Source organism: Corapipo altera, unplaced genomic scaffold (genome assembly GCF_003945725.1).
Source record: "Corapipo altera isolate COAL_440 unplaced genomic scaffold, ASM394572v1 22b, whole genome shotgun sequence".
Taxonomy (NCBI): domain Eukaryota; kingdom Metazoa; phylum Chordata; class Aves; order Passeriformes; family Pipridae; genus Corapipo; species Corapipo altera.
In genome coordinates, this window is record NW_020884876.1 from 19,930,280 (window position 1) to 19,951,785 (window position 21,506).

The 21,506-nt window shown below is 38.8% G+C and overlaps 1 protein-coding gene across 8 annotated transcripts in view; it reads right to left on the reverse strand.

Annotated features, from left to right (window-relative positions):
• Nucleotides 1–21,506, reverse strand: part of FAM160A1 (family with sequence similarity 160 member A1) — an 86,891-nt gene that overhangs the window by 32,393 nt on the left and 32,992 nt on the right. For 6 of the 8 annotated variants that reach the window (XM_027635860.1, XM_027635855.1, XM_027635858.1 and 3 more), the window contains 2 exons: nucleotides 4,102–4,331; nucleotides 2,172–2,798 (listed from right to left, as the gene is read on the reverse strand). In XM_027635860.1, the coding sequence (XP_027491661.1) occupies nucleotides 2,172–2,798; nucleotides 4,102–4,203 (729 nt within the window). In that variant the 5' untranslated portion in view covers nucleotides 4,204–4,331. Of the gene's footprint in view, nucleotides 1–2,171; nucleotides 2,799–4,101; nucleotides 4,332–5,975; nucleotides 6,061–11,789; nucleotides 11,878–21,506 lie in introns of those variants that run through there. The other 2 variants (XM_027635862.1, XM_027635863.1) reach the window with 2 other exon arrangements.

Sequence of the window (21,506 nt, forward strand, 5' to 3'; positions counted from 1 at the left end):
TTAATACTTGCTTTCCTAAGCTCTGTGGTATTTACAAATACAAGGTTTTATGGAGAGACTTTGAGATGTTATCCAGCTCAAAATTTTTGAGAAGCATTATTTTCTTACTATAATGCTGAACAGGTAGTGTCTTCAGTCAGATTCAGAAAACTTTCAGATCGAAACACGATAAAAATTATATGATGTGACATCAGAAAACTTTATCCAGTAGTTTGCCTACACATTGTGTCTTCAAAACATTTGTTAGTGATGTACCTTACTGCAGCCTCTCTCCTTCCTCCTTTTTAGTTTATTCACCTACAGTTCTGAATACTATGGAACTATGGACAATCCAGTTTTTAAAAAGCTGTTAACCAAAGTTATGTCAGAAAACAGTATCAAGAAAGCCTTTGGCACAGATCTAACACTGATCTGGATATATGAGGCAGCACAGATTTATGGCCAGACTCCATCACAGGGGTTGCCTGTACTATGCAATAAGGTACAGCAAAGAAAACCCTATATGCCAACCCAGCCCTAGAACCAGGGGTAACATCACAGTGCCCCCCAAACACGGCTCCTATCAGCACAGGACTGTGATAACTGTTTTGCAGAGCACCTGAGGCAACATTTGTACTGATTTGAGTGACATACAGCAATGTCAGACACCTACAGATTCTTCCACCAGAACAAAATCTGTTCTTCAGCTCACCACAACTCAAATTTGAGAAAGATAGTGAGCTAGTTAGCTGAATCTATGACACTACATTAAAGTCTTACTATAGACTTAGGCCAGTCTCATTACTGTTCAGAAAAATCTGATTTTAGCACATTTTGACAGGAAGCTTTCCTAATTGGAATGATTGTCAATCATGGCTCCCTGATGTTGGAAGCTGGCTTTTATCTTCAGTATAATAAGGGGTTTTTTCCTTGTTTTGCTTCTTTCTTTTTTTTTCATTAATTGGAAGATGTAATTTTGGAAGTTATAGCATGGATCTAATAATGGTATCTGTTTGAGGACCAATATCATATTCTTTAGCAGCATCTATTAAACAAGGTCAACTGGAATCTCTCATCAGAAAAAAGAAAAGAGATGCGATATTTACAACTGACCAAAAGAAACCATCAGAAGTTTTGGTTTACAACTTGTAGGCCTCCCCTGCAAACCTGGCTCTGCCTTATGGCTCAAAGCAATCTTGGAATAAATGGAAAACTACGGCTGGAGCAACTGTCAGGCAGTAATGTTTAAGTCAGGGATTCTAGTTTTCTCTGTTCTAGAGCTCTCTGCTTCAGTAGCTATGTGAGGCTCTGGTATTTACTAAATTAAAATGCAAGCCATGAAGAAGATAAAAGAATCAGTCCAAAAACTGACACACAAGAGCAACTTTTGTAGAGAATGATACTAAGGTTTGAACACAGCCATTGCAAATCTCTGTGATAAGGCATGAAGAACCAGGTGGTGTTATTCCATTCTGCTTTAGCTGTAAAACTGCAGTAGGTCAGCTTTGTTAGTTAAATTAGATTAATTACTTAACAGCAAAGCCTTGCTATTCATGTAGTAAGATCGATTTGCCAGATGTAACAATGGAACAGTACTACCAAGTTTTGTAACAGAGCAAAACACAGCAAGATGGTTCTTTGCCTGAGACTGCCATAGAAACATCCCATTCTGTGACAATGAGCAAATCTTCCTTTTATCTTACAAAAAATATTACATTTTTATAACACTCTCACTATTTTCACACTTGTTTTTTGAACTGATGTCAGTGTGGCAAGCGCAGCCTGCTTAAGCCAGCGCTGCCACCAGAAACAACCTCCTCAGAACACCTCACTCCCATTTCTCACACACTTCAGCCCCAGAATCTCAAAGGGGCCTCACAGTGAGACAGAACAGGTTTCCCTCCAACCGAGTTCTGTTATAACTTCCATCAATTTCCCAATTTAATTCACTGTGTGACTGTAAAAACACTTGTGCTGGCCCAAAAGCACAACACACTGATATGGAAACAAGAAGCAAGACTGTGTTTGACATTGGAGCTGGTTTATACAGTGTTATCATTTGCAAAATAGCTGTTAGCAGAAATAAAGGTGTTACAACACATCTTTATCAAAAAAGACAGGAAAGGATGAAAAGAATGGAGGAGAGACAGTTAGCTTAGCACTGAAGACTATGCAAAATAAGAACAACTTACTGGGCAAAAATAGGTGTTTTCTGCTATGTGGTTTGCAACAAGGTTGTTTTCTGCAGACAAAGACATTATGAAAAGCAGTGCATCACGGGCCTGTTGGCCTACTGTTCCTTCTCGATGGATGAAGGGAATCAGCAGGGAAAATATGAGGAAATTGGCAGCTCCTTGGTCCTCGCTAGTGTGGAAAAACAGTTCTAAAATGGAAGGATCTTTGGCGATAATAGAGCAGAGCTGGTTCAAGAGGACGACCAACTCCGTTTCCACTGTTGGAGTGGCTGTTCCTGAGCAGGAACTCAGCAACATCATCAAAGGCTTCAAAATGGGCTTGTGATGCAGCAAAGGCTGATGAGACTGGGTTACTAGCATTTCATACATTTTGAGTTGCTCAATTTTTGTCTCATCGGTGAACTCTCGCCGTAGGCTCCAAAGGAAAAGCTTCTCCATGATGTTTTCTGAGACCACAAACTCCAGAATAGGCCCCATTGAGGCATCCTTTGCTTGCTCCTCAATTAATAAGAAAAGCATGTGCTCCACATAATTCTGAACAGTGCTGGCCTCATCAGGTGAGATTGCCCCATACTTTGCCTGAGTGTTTTTCAAAGGATCATGCTTCTCTAAGATTTTCAGAACCTAAAGAGAAACAAAGGCAGATCAGTTTGAGTGCATTTTAAAAAATATGCACTTGCCACCGCAAGGAAAAAAAAAATATCAAAATTCTTAACAGAAAAAGTGTAGAGTCTTTTTGTGCTTTCAAATTTAAAAAGTTTGACAGACAAACTAAATTTGCCACTTGTCCTATTGCTGAAAGCCAGGGGTTCTCTGAAATAGGGATAAGCTAGGTTTCCTCAGTGTTCGGAAACTGAGTTTCAATGATGTTTGAAATGAGTTTCTTTGTCACAGAGGACTGGAATCAAAGGACCGGCTCTTCAGCCAGAGTAACTGTGCTCAGGAGTATCAGTATCATGGGATAATTTGCAGTAGTAAGAGTAGCAGCAGCAGCACAGCACTGCTCTTTCTTTGCCACATCTCATATGATACTGAATGGCCGCCAATGCCCACATGCTCATGCAACTTTCAATATAGTTTTAGGATTGAGTAATAATTGTCAACCCAGCACTTATACCCCTGGATTAAATTCTGTTGGGCATACAAACCATGAAGCTCATTGTTTGTGAAATAACCATTGTCTTTAGCCTTTTAGTGGAGGATAATTGCCACAAAACCACAAAGGAAGAGTGGCTCCCCTAACATGACAACATCACTAGAGTTAAGTGAGATTGACACTGGGAACATCTCAGAAACACTACCATTTGTCTGGCTTGCTTCTTGGGATAGCCAAAGGACAACAAAAGCAGCAGCACAGAAATCAATTTTACATAAACTGTTATTCATGTTACTGCAGCAGATAAGGCCTAAAAGTATGGTGCTCAGAGCAAAACATCTTCGCCTAAAAGCAATTATAATCCTGATGACATGCAAACAATTTTTAGAATATGCTGAAGTGTATAATCTACATCTGTGCATAACAAACAACAGTGCATACAGCTTTGCACTATGCATCTAATATACTTCACAAAAGACAGGCAAGCCTTACCCAGCACAAGGAACAGAAGCACAGAATTTGCAGCAGGGTACAAGTCACAGTGAATCAACAGGAAAGCCAGTAAGAAGATCTACGCCTTCAGTAAGATATTACAATGTCCTACCACTTCCATTTAGATGCAAATCTGCAGTTCAAAGTGGGATTAGTAAAGACTAACCATACCTTGGAAGGTCAATTCCTTTGCATTTTAAAAATAATTCATTGCCCTCTACTACATTCGGCATGAAAGACATTTGCTCCTGAGCAATTCAGGATTATCCCAAAAGAAAGAATGAAGCAAATTCCTATTAATGCAGTTTACTTCAAATCAATAAAACTAATTAACATTACCTGTGCCCAGTGTGTTCTAAACACTATCATGCATGTTTCTGGGTCAACCCCCTGCAGGCGGGGAGCCTGCCGATTTTTGCTGATACTGGTTCCAGAGGACATTATAAATTTTCCAAAGGTCAAGTCAACTAGGCCATGCTGAATTCTTTTAAATCCGCCACTGAGCTACAGATGTTCAAGCGTCATGATGAGATTGATATTGTGTCCTGAGCTTTAGTATCCACAGAAATCTGTTAAAAAGAAAACAAAACCAAAATGAAACGCACGTATACCTATGCACGTCAAATTATAGCGTGTAACAAAAAAGAACATAAAAGAAAACATTTTTTCTTTTAATTCTGTTTGAGGATAGAATTTTTTTAAGTATGTTATATGGGACCAATCTCAAACTTTCGCTCATGATAATAGCTTACAAAGCTCAAATTTTTGAAAGCAGTGACTGAAACAAGATGCTACTGAAATAAACAAGTACAACACAAGCTTATGCAGTAAACATCTTATGCAAGTCACTACATTTTTAGTTTTTTGTTATGATACTTTTGCCATCCGACCATATCTTTCTTCAGAGTCGCTTAGTAACTAATGCTGCATAGAATTACACAAGTAAAAAAAAAAAGTTCTCTATTTTTTTAAAAAACAATATTTCCAATAACAGATATAATTATAAATATTTAGAAGTTTTCTGCCAGAATTCATATCATAAGCAGTTGAAAACATCTGCAGAGCACCATATTCACATAAAAGGGTGCATCTGTATCAATACCAAAGTAAACAAAACCAAACAACATAAAAGATAAAACCTTTATGTGTCCAAAGCCAAATAAATTGAGATGTCATATTAAAGGACTATGAGAACAGGATGAAACATTGAAACATTCCTTTCATCCATTATTTAATATCCTAGATATCTGAGTATCAAAGTAGTTGCACACCTGCAGGGGAAAGTTAAAATGAAACAAAGACTGGTATCTTCCAGATATTTGAGAGGCTTAAGAGAACATATTATTCCCTCAAGCACCAATATCTTGGTCACACAGTCCCCCGTTTTCCTTCTTACCCTCCATAAGGTTTACATTTTTATTCTCCTTTTTGCAAACCAACTAGGCATTTAATTTATTTCAGTTTGGGACCTTGGGGGGCGGGGGGGAGAAAGGCATCCTACAACAACCAGAATTTTTTTGTACCATAAGCTGCCAAAGCCCATACAGCAATACTTTGCCAGTACAGAAGGGACTTCCCTGTGCATATCCTAAAAGATGAAAATCTCTCTCTAGTGGACATCTCTGCTAGCACAGGAAAACATACAGCCTGCCTCACAAGTAACAGCAACTTTTGCCATTTTCAAAGAGTCCAAAAACATACAGGGTACAACTTTTAAGATTTCTGAGGCAAGCAAAAATGAAAAAATGGTTATGCATTTCCCTGTGTGTGTATATATATATTTATATATGTACACAAATATTCATATGTTCAAGATTCAACCGCATGATCAGCCTCCCCCCTCCATCCTAACCCTTGCTTCTTTCAGCATTTAAGATGCATTTCCTACGCACTTGCTAAGCATTCTCATTAACACAGTCTAGTCCATCCCTTTTGCAGGTAACATGTTCCAGTGTGAAGAAGCCAGTATAACCAGCATAAATCTTGTACAGTTTATGTGTTTGGGTAACACCACTTCCAGAATGAAGCTGGCACTCCATACAAGCTACTCTCCAGATAACAAACCACCTGGAGCCAGATGCACTGGGGTACTGTGCAAAACCAGTGAGAATTAGCTTATGAGAGTCAGCCAATGCTGGAAATAGAAGGAATCTCCTACAAAGTGTCATCAAATTTTATCCCTGTTGTCCTCCTGCTCCACCCACACTTCTCACCTGCCTAACTCCTCCATGCTTATACAGGCCTTACACTTTCAAGCATTCTCCTTCCCAACAGCTTGTTTCATGTGCTCATTTACCTGAAGTCTGCTCTAAGTAGCTTGCCTAATACCATACCTAATAATCCAAGGAATATTTGATTAATTAATTGACATATTCTTCAGATCACCTGCCCACTTCCTGCCAATTTCCTTTTTGTTAGCACTCTCCTTCAATCAGAAATCTTTCCACTGCTGTAGAAGTCCAGCAGACTCCTCCAGGCAAAAGTGTCCTTCACTGCACAGCCCTGATTCACCCTTTTAGCAGATCTGTCCCATGCACGAAGCAAGTAGCTTTGGAAAAACTAATGTGACTGTGTAATTAAAGATGGTATCAGAAGGTGTAGCAAGAGAACTTAATTAACAAAGCAGAGGCAAGCTCGGTTCTGGAATTCATGAGCTGCTTGACTGGGCAACTTAGAGGTTGTTTCAATGTAGCCTTTGTGTGTTTTTTAAGAATTTAAATAAAAGAAAATGATATTACACATTTAGCTATCACATGACAAATTCTGTCAGCAGCACAGCAGTATGACACCAAGAGTAGAATCGGAAACTTCAGATCAGCTTCCACTATTTCAGTTAGTAAACAACAATAAGGGAGATTATGGCTTTCTTCAAGAATTCTGATAAAAATCAAGGATCGGTGATGTAAGACTCTACAGATGCATGCAAAGCTCTAGGATGTTACCACACATGGGCAACCCAAAGCTATTTAAACTGTTACCCTCTTTTTTCCTGTAATCTGTTCTGTGTCCCCCTTGGCCTTCACTATTTTCTTTCTTCATCCTTTTTCTTTATGCATCTTTCCAATCCCAGCCTCAGGCATTACTTCTCAAACATCAAGACAGTACTCATTCCCTCACCATAAGACACACCCTCCTATAAATAACTACCCTATCTTGCAGCTCTCTAAACAGACTTTTTTATGGTAAAGGTTCCATACTGGTGCTTCAGCTTCCTGAAATATTGCCTGCACTGTGCAACCATGAGAAGACCTCAAGTGAACAGAAATGGTACATATCTCGCCACACATTCAAAATACACCAAGATGCCAAGAGGTCCAGTGACAGAGCCACTGTTATGTCTGTGTGTCCAGTAGGAAAGCTCACTTTCCACAACAGGGCTATTTAGTTACTGACGTTTGTGTTAAGAGTTTATAACCACCACTGTGTTACTGAACACCCAAGTCCTGTCTCTGTTAACAGCTTACTGCCCAGGCAGATGACTGCTACAGTCTGCACTTGTAGTACAGACATCTCTTCCTACACAAGGATATCCTATGTCTAGTCAACACATATAAAGAACAGATACAGCTCTGGCAAAATAAGTCTTCAAGACAAGCAGGTACCCCCTCATCTCCTCCATATCATCCCCTAAGGTCTTATTTATCCAAGATATGTAAGAACTTCTTCTTATTTCCAAGTCCCAATTTGGGCACACTCAAATGACAACACAGGGAGTTCTCAGATACACAGGTCATTAACAGCTGCCAGCATATCGATTCAAATTGCATCTTTGTCAGAGTTAGATCAGAGCAGCAAGGGCTTTCAGTGTTGCTAACTTGAGAAATGTCAAGAAACTTTTTAGGAAGGTCTCCTCAAGCTGATGTTTCATGTGTCCTGTCTGGTCCATTAACTGTATTTGTTATTACAGGCACAAACACTATCCCACTGCTTGGCACAGATCTTTGGGAGTATGTGACTGACAAACTGTAAAATGGCAAATTCATCTCCAGTATTTATGTACTATAAATAAAACCTCCACATAACAGTATACTGCACATACATACAATCACAATGTTAAAGCCATTTACGGCTTTATTAACAAATAATCACAAAAAGATCATTTGTCCTGTGGTGACAAACAGTAACATCTCTAATAGTTCATTCTGATTGTTTACTCCTACTGCACAAAGTCATCATAAACAGCCTGTACAAAGCATCAAATGTAAGAACAAAAATAGCAAATTTAAATTATTAGCAGAAAACAACTTGCCTGCAGCAAACGTTGTTGATGAGGGCTAGGTTCGTTTGCATCTAGCCCAGCTACTGCATCAGAAATCTGACAGCAGTTGAAGAACACAGACATTACCCTCACAGCCACCAATTCTACGGTTTTTAATCATCTCCAATCTAAAAGTAACAAGACAGCAACAAGCAGACTACAACGTGCAATAATATTTCTAAGTTCAAATCAATTCTCTTAAGGAAGCAAATATTTCCAGTTTCAAAAGCATCTTGGGATGCTGGTATTTTCTCTGTAATACAAAACACTGTTAGATTGTGCAGGCTTCAAAGACTCCAAACTCAGTGTTTCAAAAAGCTTTTGACAACTTAAGTGGTCACAAAGTAGATTCCAAAAACAGCGTCCCTACTTAAAAAAGGAAACTAAATTAATTGGAAGAGATACTATCTTTTAAGATACATATTAATCTAAAGTGACTTTGCTCTAGTTATAGCAGCAGTAGCAGACAGAATATATTAATTGCAAGCAGATTTTGTTACTAGACCAGACAGTAGGTTTTCTTGATCATTTTGCAAGATGCAATGTGCAACAGTAACTGCAACATCACATTATTCTCTGTGAAGTTAAAAACCAACTCCAATTAAACAGGGCAAATAATCTGATCACGAGTCCAAAGGTGAGAAAATTAATTAATTTATAAAACATGGATTCATGGAGGAAAAGGTATGAGTGAACTTGGGGGACACTAAGAACAATAGTAACTATTTATTTTAATCAGTTCATGGTTAACATCTTACAAAAATTTTGCCTTTTGTCTCTGCTAAATCCTGATTAAGCTATTAATCTATCAAGTGTGAACGCACCTCTCATGCAGGCCATTCAAAATTCTACTTCCAAAAGCCACTGTTCAGTTTAATACCTTTACTCTGCCACACAATAACAGAACCTTCTTAAGCAGGTAAATCTTTCGTATCTTATCTATTAGTTGTTTAACTGTATCACAAGGTCAAGTCCACTTACATATACCTTCTAGAGCTATTTCAATTACCTGTACTGACAATACTCTAATTCCTCTTCTCCTACATGAGGTACCTGCCCCTACCACTAATGTTTTATATATCTAACAATCCCCATGTGGAACAAGAAGTACATTTCACACACATGAGGAACTGAGGTTCAAAGAGAAAAGTCACTATTTCTCCTAAGATCTTCCTATATTCTCTTTGTAACTGGACAAGAGCTTTTGAAATTAGGCAACTAATTTCCACTTTCATAAACTTTGTTGGTTTCATATTAAATACCTTTCAGTGTAGACTCAGTTAGTTGGTTGGGGTTTTTTTCTTGCAAATCAGGTCAAGTGTTGCATATACAAACATACTAGGAAGCACCTGTCTCTCCTTAAGCAGCAGCAAAGTTGTGCAGTCACATACATAGGTCTATAACCACATTTGTGCAGTCTCTGGTAAGTGAAGAGGATGGAAGAAAGAGAGCAGAAAACTTCAGTACAACTCAGCCTATTTCCAGTACAAAAAAAAGCAGCAGTCCATAACTGTGCTGGGCAGCTTTACATTAATGAGACTGAGACCCGGCCAATGGACTCATGGAGGATATCTGCTTGCAGTTCTCCTCCAGAAGTCTGTAAGTCCTCAACCCTTTTACACAGCTGATTACAGGGCTGAACTCCCCAGTCAACAAAAGTACTTATTTTACTGCAATGTACACTGGAAGAACAGCCTAGCAAGAATCCCTTGTGAAGTCTGCTTCGTCCCACTGGAGCATCTCTTCTCAAAAGTCTCACCTTTGGATTAAAAAAAACCAGCACAGAAGTTTGCAAGATTGGGGTTTCCAGGGCAATGCATAATAAAAAGACAAAAGATACACAGCCTAATAGAGTAAGGTAGGCACAAAATATGCTGCAAGGCTCTTAAATTTAATTATCACGGTTGTCTTCTGTGGAGAGGTTAAGATGTCGTGCTCTCCAACAGTTTGGGAACACGAGTGTACTTCTTGCAATAAGACATTGCACGCTTTTGCTGTACCGGCCAAAGCTCTGCACCCTGTCAACCCAGGTAAACAAGAGCAAACAGAGAAATCTTGACAGCAGTGAAAGAAACAGCATATATCAAAGTCTTTTCATGGATTAGTGTAGCATAAAAGAGGCTTGAAATTAGACCACTTCAAAGAAGTAGCGGGAAATTATATGGTCTTACACACAGGTACACAATCACACCTCTGCAGTCTCTGATAAGTGGGTGAGGGAAGGTAGGAGAAAAGTGAGTGGCAAATTTTCGCAAGCCTCAACTTAGTTCCACCTTAAAAGGGACCTTGTTCAGGGTTTGTTTACTTTTGATTGAAAAGAAAGCCTTCTGCACAAATTTGTTAGCTTTTCTTTAGGGACTGTGATTAGGGAGAGGGTTTAAATTTTATTAATATTAGTGTTTCAAAGGAAGACATCAATCCTTTCAAAGGAAAAGATTCATAGTTCTTGTGCAAAGTTTCACTGCAAAAGCAAAACCTATGAAGAACAGTCACATCCCCACCCTAAATCTCCTATACGATCTCCACCAGAGTGCAGAAGGATTACAGGATGCTCACTGGAGATCAGTAGGTCTGTGGTAGGCAAGCAAAAACCATCAGTGGTTAAAAGTCACTGCATTAAAGGATCCTCATTTTCATTAAGTCCTACTCACCTTCAGAAGCTCCACTAGCAAGAAAGCTGAAGCAGATTACTAGAGGAACAGTTTAAACTACATGAACAATTATTTTCCCTCTTCATTTGTTCTTTCATGTTTCAATGCTTCAGTCCAACAATTGTCCTGTCCTTTGTATGCCTCAAGCAAACACTTCACATTTAGTCAGCTGTTTTCAATCTAGCTTTTCTACCCAGTATTTGCAAAGACACTATGCTTTTCATGTGGAGGTGTGAGAAGAGATAAAACTACCTGTTTAAAATCCTAACAGAGAACAAGCCACCACAAATTGTAAAACAATGTAGTTAATCAAAGTATCAATCTGTTCTCATCAAGCACAATTTAACCCAATCTGTTAACATGAACATCTTGTGACTTGTCCCCACAGAGAATGCCTAACGATTTATCTCAGGAGAGACACCACACACAGTATGGTTTATAATGAGACAAAAATATTACTGTCCCATCTACAGTCAGCCTGCTGCAGTTAAAAACCACAATTCATCTTTTATCCAATGTCTGTGGAGCTACACAACTCACACGTTTATTGTAGATTCACATTAGCTCAACTGGGGTACCACTAAGCTCTTCATGTGATCTATATAATCCTGTGGTATTATACATTAGGAGGTCCACGTTAGGGCATTAAATCAGTACATGGTTCTCTAGACACATGAACAGGCAGTTCCCCCACAGTAAACAAGCAGCAGTGACAGCAAAGAGGCCCAGCTGACCGCCCCAGTTCAGGAGTGCTACAATGGCATAAACGGGCTTGATTCCCGGGCAAGCAATGGGATCAACTCTTGCTGGCAAGCCTATGCACTGGGACACAGGCTAAGCCAAATCCCAAGCCCTCAGAGACTACTACTGCATGGGTCAGCCAAAATGAAAGAACAGAGATGCCAGTTAGGTAGTATGGTCCAAAAGGCATTGATGGGTTAAGCTAAAACCACACAGAGTGGGTCCAGGAAGGTATACAGCTAATCAGCAAAGACAGTTCATCAAAGAGCACATTACCAAAGCTAGAGAGATGGCGGTGATTGCTCAAGAAAACAGTAATTAAACAACACAAAATACCTGACAGAGACCTTGACCTCCTCAAGGAAGGCCCCATTTACCTGTTACACCACAGGGCATGTTCATCTATCACAGGTATTTGCACACAGGCAATTTCACTGGATCTCGAGAGCACAGAATCACTGAAGTTGCTCTTGCAAAGTCCCAGGAGAAACGAACTACACATTCATATCCCTGGGTCATAAATCTGAAGCAAGGGAAAGAAAAAAATTAAGTTGCTATTAGAGTGGCACAATTTGTTCCTTTTATATAAAGAACATAACAAACCTGTTTCTCTGTTGTATTTGATCTCCTCACATTTGGCCTACTACGGAAAGGCAACAATTCAGTAACAATTAGAGGTTCAAAATACAGATTACATTGGTTGAAAACTTAAGAATAAACTAGCAGCTAGGGTTCTTAAAATCTAAAATAGACCTCTCTATTTTTAGTAGAACTCTGGCACAGTATGACTGAGGTATCTTGTCTGCTACTAGCAGACAGCTGCTACAAAAGGGATATTAAAACCTTAAACTAAACTTGGGGGAAAAAAAAAACAAATTTAAAAAGAGCAGTTCAGAAAAGTTCACTTCTACCTACATACTAAAGAAGGCGGATGTCATTGAACTGAAATCAATTCAAAGGCTTTAACTTTGCTGGCTCATTCCCACATCACTACCAAAACTGATGACCCCAGAAAAGTCTGTTTCTATAGAAAACCAAGTAATTAAAATGTTATACTGTGTGAGACAGGCATTACAAATCTCAGTTTAAAACTTTGTACTATGAGTGTGCTTTCATACCAAGCTTCAAAGAGAAACAAAAACAATCCCAAAGGGCATAGCACACGTCACTCAATGAAAGGTACCTTCCATTCCTTGATTTATAGGTAAATTACAAATATCAGCTGCTATGTCTACACTAGTAATTTTGTTTTGTCATAATTAAAATGAATTATTGGTAAAAAAATAGTTGTTGTCAGCTTTCCCATCTCTACTGAGAATTTGTACAGGGTTTATTTCAAAATTCATCACTATCCAGGAGTAGGAGGGAGCAACGCATCAGAAAGCAGATATTTAACAAAACCCACTTTATGTTCTAGCCATGCTAGTGGAAGAAGGAAATCAAAATGATCCATACACTCTGCAGCATCAATTTTGCTTTTCAAGATAATTCTGACATCTGTGTGACATACAAACCTGGCCCCAGCCTCCTCATAATTTAGGAAACCCACATGCTTCTTGAAGTTGTGACGTTGAACTGAATGGAACATCTTTTCTTTTTTACATTTTTTTAAAAAGGTAAAACAGTGTCTATAGCCAAAAGTATAAAATAAATTCATAGGAAATTATTAAGTTGCCTTTCTACAAAACCTTCTTGACAGGAAGATGAATGAGAGCAGTAAAGCAGTAGAAGACTCCATACTCTGAAGATTTAAAGCTATTTTCAGAACACTAGTGTACAGAATAGGAAATACTACCTTCCCGAGAGAAAGATGGTCTAGAGAAGTGTTATCAATATACCTGTAATTATCATATGTAGATTACAGAAAACAAGATTAAGGTATATATTTTATGGCTACAGCAATAATACGTAAGACGATTTTTCAAGTGATTTGTAGAACATGTCAAATTACTCATTATAATAAACATAAGAAGTCCAAGAATAATGTTCTCAAGTCTACAAAGTGACATTAAAGAAGATGGGTACGCTTCCAGCACTAATCCACAATAAAATGCAAATACACATATATTCTAAACATTCCGTGTTTCATGATAAAGAAGCCACAAACTTTTGTTTATAATTTCCAAACTGAGATGATTCTGCAGGTTCTAAATATAGTTCAAGTACAAGAATCAGCAGTAAAACACCATTAAGACTATCCTGATTATTTGATCAATAAACCAACAAACCAAACAACAAGCTTCCCAAGTGGATTGTTGCCAAGTTTTCACTGAGAAAAGAACTTCTACTTCGCAGATGGAACTGCTCTCCTGTTCACATGCACATGATACTTCTCTTTATCCCTCTTTCAAACGAAAAACACCAGAAAAGGACAGAATATGCCATAAAATCAAAACTGTTAGGTATAGAACGGATACTGCATAGTTGTTAACATAATACTCGCTCTAGAAGCATGTTTATTTCTCCAAAACTTAATGCACAATACAAAGTTCCCTTTCTCCCGGAAAAAAATGGGTTTATAACTCTGTCTAAATTTAGGTAACTATCTATCACACAAAAAACCCTTTTATACTTCTCAGTATGTTCATTATAGTACACAGACTGTAGTAATTGGTCAGATAACTGGAATTTGTCATGTATCTTTCTGTACATGATTAACTGAAACTACTCACTTTAGAGAGAATTACCACCCCAAGATACTGATCCACCAAGTCAACATAATTTCCTACACTCTGAAGTGATAACATGTTAGTGACATGATGAACTAATGAATGAAGGGAATGAGCAAAAGCATATCACTACAGAGCTTCAGAACAACTGTTTCAGTGCACTGTAGGATGACAGAAGCTCATCACAAATTACTCCTTAAACCTAGTCAACTTAACAAGCTACTGAAATCTGAAAGGTCATTTTCATACCTCACCCTATGTACATGTATTGCCTGATAGCAGACAGGGCCTCATGATTAAGTGCTATATTTAGTGGATTGGTACTTTTGAATATAAATGTACTTTTGTGGTCTTTTTTTCCTTCTTCAAAAAAAAATAAAAAGGAGACTAGAAAGAACAGAACACTGTGTGAACCAACATTGTTTGCTTCAGATATCTATCTGCAACTTAGCTTAGAGAAAGCTCCAGAAGCTAGTGAACATCCTTTGCCCTAAATTATGTTCAAGGCTTGGCAAAGAGGAAAGCACTTGCAAAATTATTTTTATGATTATCAATTCCCAAATCTGGGGAAAACCACTGAATAAATATTACTGTTTAAGATGAGACCAACAAATCACTATAGCACACTGTTCGCTGAAGAACAAGGATGAGGAATAATCAAATTCTGTGATTAATGAAGATGAAAACAAAAGGAAAAAAAAAGGCAAAATGAGCACTCCTTACAAAATCCAATCATGTCCCTCCAGTTTCCTGTTCCCATAATGCACAAAACCCCAGGTATTAGGTCTCATAGGAAACTACATAAGAACACTGTTTTTCTTCTCCCTTTTTATTCTAACTCAGAGCAGACAAGCAGAATTTGAAGATTCATTTTATATTAATTCCTACAGCAAAGTCAAGAACCTCAATAAAATAACACTTCCCTATCTGTGAGCACAGATCCATGAAAAATCAACCTCTCCTCCTGCAGTGACACCCTTATGTAAAAATATTAGTACAGATTTGCAAGTTGAGTGGACTTTGACAAATTATGGCTTTCTCTCTGTACATTAAAGTTTTTCCTTTTAATACATATGGTAGCAAACAACAAAATTCAAAGTGGATTGTTGGCATTTTTATGATGTTTAGTGCATAAAAAGCCAGATCAAAGAAAAACTTACATGTTATTTATATTTCTATTTCTGTTTAGTTTCATTGCATTTTCTACAGGTGGTAGATATTTTTTCCTTGAAGCTTCTCCAGCTTTCCTAGGAATAAAATTATTTGTGTCGTGTAAACAGTGTTAAGTTGGCCATTATGCAGAATAAAAATTAATTATTCATCTCTGATACCCTAAAACAAGTCTGCTCTACTATGAAAATACTTTACATTCTTACATCACCCAGTCTTGTGCAAATGGAAACTGAGTGACATTACAGCATCTTCTGTTCTCATGACTGCCTTTCCTGGCTAATGAGAGATGAATGCACTGGCAAGAAAAGTAATACATAAAGTCTATACAACACCTGTCTTAGACATGTTGCCAGCATGCAAAAAAAAAAAGAAACTGATAAACAATCACAGGAACAATTGGGTGGGGAAGGAGAATGACTGAGGTAATCTGACACTTTCATAACAATTCTTACAAATTTTTTCAGTCTTGCCTTTGAACCTTTGAGAAAACATGAACAGAAATATAGGTGTCTTTCTAGTCCAGCAAGGAATGAAGATAAACCAGTAACTTGCATACCCTGGAGGGTAAATGAAGGCAAATAACCTAACAAATTGCAAAGAAGACTATTCATCTCATAAAGGGAGCACTCTGGAAAACACCAAACCTAACAAACATACCTACTAAAAATGGGATAAGTATCAGAATAAAGTAAAAATAAAATGTAATTACTATTTGAACCTTTTAACACTTGGAATGATATATTGAAGGCCTACTAAATAAGGGAGTTGGATGTCAGCCCTGGCAGGAATGCTTCTCAGTACAGATAATCAAAAGCCAAACCACAGCCTCTCCCATCTAATTTTGTAACACCTATGGAGACAGGCATGGGAATGCACAGGTTCCACCCATCAACAGGTTGTTCTTCCTGCCTGCACAGCTCTGAAAGTGGGGAGTGTCTGTGTATGTCTTTGGGAACCCTGCTTCTTCTCACCTCTACTTCTGTCCTTCCGTCTGAGGCTGTTGGAACTGCAGAAGCTACAGCACACCAAGGTTTGGGATTTTTTTCAAAGTAGTTGGAGTGTTCTCTTATGCCCTAGGCGTGAAGCCCAGTAACTCTCCTCTGCCATTTCGTCTCCTTAATTTTTCAGTTCACCTTGACAATTTTCTTGAAAACTGGTAATAGATGTGCTATCCAAATTTGCAAACTGAGCCTTACGCAAAGTCAGATCTGACACACAAGTCCTCAGAGAGCTCCAAAGGAGAACCACAAGCTAGAGGCAGAAGCAGTTCAAAGAGGCATGAGAAAGTCTGTCTGTATGCACAGGCCTTGAGTGTTAGTCAGCTGCAACCACTGAATGTTTGGAAGTGAGATCTCAAACTTTACTCCTGAGGATATGATTCTTGACACTGAATTACAAATTCATGATTATTTTTTCAACCTCTCAGTTGAAAGGCAAAAAAGACTATGAGAGTTAGAAAGCGTATGTCAAACCAATTTTTTGTTTTCATGGACCAGTTACAAAGTACTTTACTACGTGCAAAACTGTTACATCATTCACCAGTTATCCCTCTGCTGAAACAAAACTGTCATCACATATATTTCCATCTCTGTTCTGTCTTCAAGTCCTTCTTGCCTCATAGACACCATTCTATCTGCACCGTAATTCACGACATGGCCACTCCAATAATAAAGCCCTTCACCATTGTTTCAGAATATGTCATCTCTCCATTAGGCAGTGTTGTGAGATCTCTGCTGTTCTCAAGTATACCTGTACTCTGAAGGACACGAACCTTCAGCCCTGAGAGTCACAGAATGTCTCAGGAGCCCTTCAGTGACATTATGAGAGCATTTGCACACAATCAAGCGTCTGTGATGAAAAACTAAATGAAAATAAATGGTGCTGTAAGTCAGCACTAAACCAAATACATGCAACTAATGACAAATTAATGAAGGATAGAAGAAAACCCCGCCCTTGTGAGACCCCACCCGGAGTACTGCGTCCAGCTCTGCAGTCCTCAGAACAAGAAAGCGGGTCCAGAGGAGGATCACAAAGATGACCTGAAGGCTGAAGCACCTCTCCTACAAAGACAGGCGGAGAGAGTTGGGGTTCTTCAGTATGAAGAAGGCTCCAGGGAGACCTCATTGTGGCCTTTAATGGGATTTACAAAACAGAGGGAGAGTAGATAGTCATAGAACAAGGGGGAACGTTTTTAAACTAAAAGGGGAGAGGTTTAGATTAGATGTTGGAAAAAATTCTTTACTCAGAGTGGGGTGAGGCACTGATTGCCCAGAGAGGTTGTGGATGTCCCATCCCTGGAAGTGTTCAAGGCCAAGTTAGATGGGGCCCTGAGCAATCTGGTTTAGTGAAAGGTGTTCCTGACCATGGTGGCAGGATTGAAACTGGATAATCTTTATGGTTCCTTCCAACCCAAGCCATTCTATGATTCTATGAAAACTTCTCTTCAGGAGTACTGATACCAAAAGTGCACATGTCTACAATTATGGAAACCACAATAATCAACCTAATTGGAAAGAATCGGTCCCCGAAGTTGCCAACACTTGAAAATTCAAGTCCGCTAGATTCCAAGGTGGTGGTGTGGCAATGTCTCTCCATCCTCTAAATTAGCAGGACTGGGAGCCAAGATCCATGGTTTTCTCTGACAAAGGAAAAAGTGAGTTTTCCTTGTGACAATGTATCTATCTACCAACTCAACCATCAAGAAGATCAACACAAAAGATGAAACACAGTACTGTGATGGATGACTACTAGCATAGTAGATGTACCACCTCTGGTAGCAGTCAGTCAACAGACTCTGTGTACCCGTGAGGGCAGCAGCTACTGCTACTAGGAAACCTTCAAAGCCTGAAAGTTTCTAGATGGATTGAACAAGTTTCTTTGGACTCAGACAAGATTGTATGAGCAATTTGCTGGGGAAAAGTATCAAAACCGGACTTAGCAGAATAATTACTTCAAATGTGTTTAACTTCCTCTTACTTGCTGTGAATAGCATGCAGGGCACACACAGCGATCATCACGAGCGGCAATGGTAACTGCCTGCATGCAAGAGCTCAAGCCAGGAGACTTAACAGTCTCCTCCAGTTCTCTTCCATTTTACATGAGCCTAAGGCAAATCACTGAGCCCAGTTTCTCCCTTAATATATGAGCCACAGAGTTCTGGAGCCCTCTGATTATTATTCAAGCAGTAAGTCATCATTATTCAGTTGACAGTCTAGCTGTTTACCTGCCCCGAAAAATCTCAGAGTCCCTATGCACCACACTCAGACTACACACTTAAGACTTACAGCCCCTATCGGAAACTTCTATTTGGCAAAACACTTCTAAACCGATGGCCTACAAGTAATGAATTCTCATCTTACCTTCATTTCTATATTTTGGTATTGTGCAGAAGAGATAAGACACAATCAAGGCCCTCTATAAAAAATAAATAAACACATGAAGTGTTTCAGAACACCAGCGAGAGGATTTCATGCAATGTATGGCTATTATTAGATTGCTACTTTGCTTAGTAGATCAGAGGTTATAATCAGCAGATGATGCAGCCATGATTTGCGAAGCACAGCCTTATTAAAAGCTAATGAGATAAACGAGTTAAAATTTACATTTTGCTCCACTGATAAGGTTCATTGGCACACTTAACTCCAACACCATGGTTTGAATATTAAACCCACTTATTAATGTCTAGTAAAGCTAATTATAATGCTGAGTGGCATTAAACTGTAATAACCAAGCAGGATGTTAGAATCACATCTTTCAGTATTACTGCAGCTCTGAAGTTAAGTGTTCTGCACGTGGAAATAAATGTCTTTTGAGTTCATGCTGCAAGAAAGTACCAGCCCTTTGTGACTTTTTCCTGACCCTTCTGAGAGCCCAAAGCCATGTTCTTCTAACAGTGCAAAAGGCAGGTAAACATCGCTTATTACTATGATTTCAACAGCGTCTGTCTGTCTAATTGCAGTAACGGTAAGGATTAAAAGTATCTTTGTATCTACAATATATGACATTTACACTTGTCATATACTCTCTAAACTGTTTAAATTAACAACAAAGGCCTAGAAACCATATCTGTTTGATTTAACTCTCCTTTTTCACCATCTTCTGTCAAAACTAGAAATATCACTATAAAAACACCATCATTTACTGAAAAGAATACTGAAAATACAATTTAGGCCTTACACTACCCTATACCTTCTGATGTCACATCTATGTGACCACCTTAAGTGGACAACAACCATTTTTAAGGATAACATAAGAGGACACAGGTCATAATATTCTTTCCATTTTAATCTCCACAACGTATCTATCCTGTGAGAGCAATGGAAAGAAGGCTAGACAGGGGATAATTAAGTGCCAGATATCCATGGATCAACAGTACCCAGTGTGAGGACTCACATGTGTCAGTCCAAAAACATAAGCATAAGCACAACCTTGAGATGCACAGTTCCTCTGGGATCTCCCCATCTCAAGATAAGAGTGGCGTCAGCTCTCCTTCCATGAAGAGAGTCATGGAAGGTACAGGACTGCTCGACAGCCATCATTACCTTTTAAAAGTGGAATATACAAAAAGAATTACAACAAAAAGCATAAAAACAGTACAGCTAAAACCTCCACTTTTTATTTGTAAGGTAATACTCAAAAGCAGACATTCATTAGGCACATAAAAAAGGCATTGCAGAACTACTAGATCTTTTTTCTTCTGTGAGGCAAAGCGAAAAGGTACTTGCAGTGTGACAATAAAAGAAACTAGCAGAGCAAATCACGTGTAAAACATTAAATGCAACTGCTTTTTGGCACACGTTTTTGTTCCTTTCAATTTATCACCCAATTTAAACATTCAGCTTGTAATGCACTCCATTCCACTTTCTTCAGCCCAGCTTCAAAATATAGGTATGCCATGTTTCAGCAGCAGAAGCAAAGAAATGCAGTGCAGCTCAGAACAAAAAGACTCAGTATGTGCCTTGCTGTGAAGCATTCCCCTGCATCCCTGGTTGTAGGAATCCATAGGTATTCACTGGAACCCCTGAGTCCATGCTGCACAACACAAAAAAAGAAAAGGAGAGAGGCAGAGAGAGCAGTCTACTTCAGTGGTAGATTCTAGCACCACAAACTCACTGCCAGATGAGCCTCCACCAGACCCTTTTAGCTACTGAGAGCATGAGTTATGTCAAAGGAACACACACCCACCATTCCCTCTGCCATACTCTTCATATGGTTCCTATGGCACACATCAGCCAAACCTGGAACGGAGTGGTTTTTGAGTGCTCAAATTTATCCCTCCCAAAAATCTGTCTTGAAAATGGATACTTGTGACTTTGGAAAAGCAGAACCATCAAACCTCTTTGCCTGAGGGAAAATCCTGCCAGTCTGATTTCACAGGAGCAACTCTCTCTACCCAGGTTCTTCCCACAGAGTATAAAGTGGCCTCTGCAGTCTTTTTCCTCCAACACATTGCACTAGATGTGGCTTTTCCCAAGCCATTTTATGAGTATGGTTTGTTTACTAAAAGCATCATCAGAGAAGCTCCTCCAATTACTCTTTCAACTATGCTAATACTTGGTAGCTTATTCTGAATCTAAATGTTTCAATACTTCCCTGCATCTGTAATCAACAGATGCACCTAAAGCATATTATATTTTTAAAAAAGAGACAGCCAGCAGCACAGTATTCCCACAGGTAGCCTTGCCAGGAAAAGATATGTGGTAAATAATTAATTTTCTTAGGTTAACTTGAATTCCAGACTAGCATTTGTGAGCATCAGTGCCACGGAAAGGTAACTAACAACTCTAGTTTGTATTCTTGTCCAGTAAAAGCTTTGCCTTACATGCAAGCACTGATAGCAAAAGTTTTATCATCTCAGAGACAGGAAAAGTAAAGAACACTTACAGAAGTCCAGTAAAGTCTATTCTGTAAAATGCAAAGAACTCGGAAATCTGTGCTTGGCTACTACTGGGGTTTTTTAATTATTTCTTTCTTTGACTGTTGATGTGCCAAACACAGATAGGTGCTGAGCACCGATGTCAGACTGCAGCACATAGAAGCCTCCAGTATAATCTACCCTAGAAATAATTAAAGACTTCATTCACCACTTACTGTGATTTCTTTTCCTACCTTGCAGATGTCTGGCAGGAAGGTTGGGGACAATTCCAAACACAGGGGGGAGGGTGGCACATTCCAGACAAATCTTCTTTCCAAAACTGATCTTAAGCTTAGCAGTTAAACAGAGAAAGGTTTCAAATAGCACATAAAATCTTA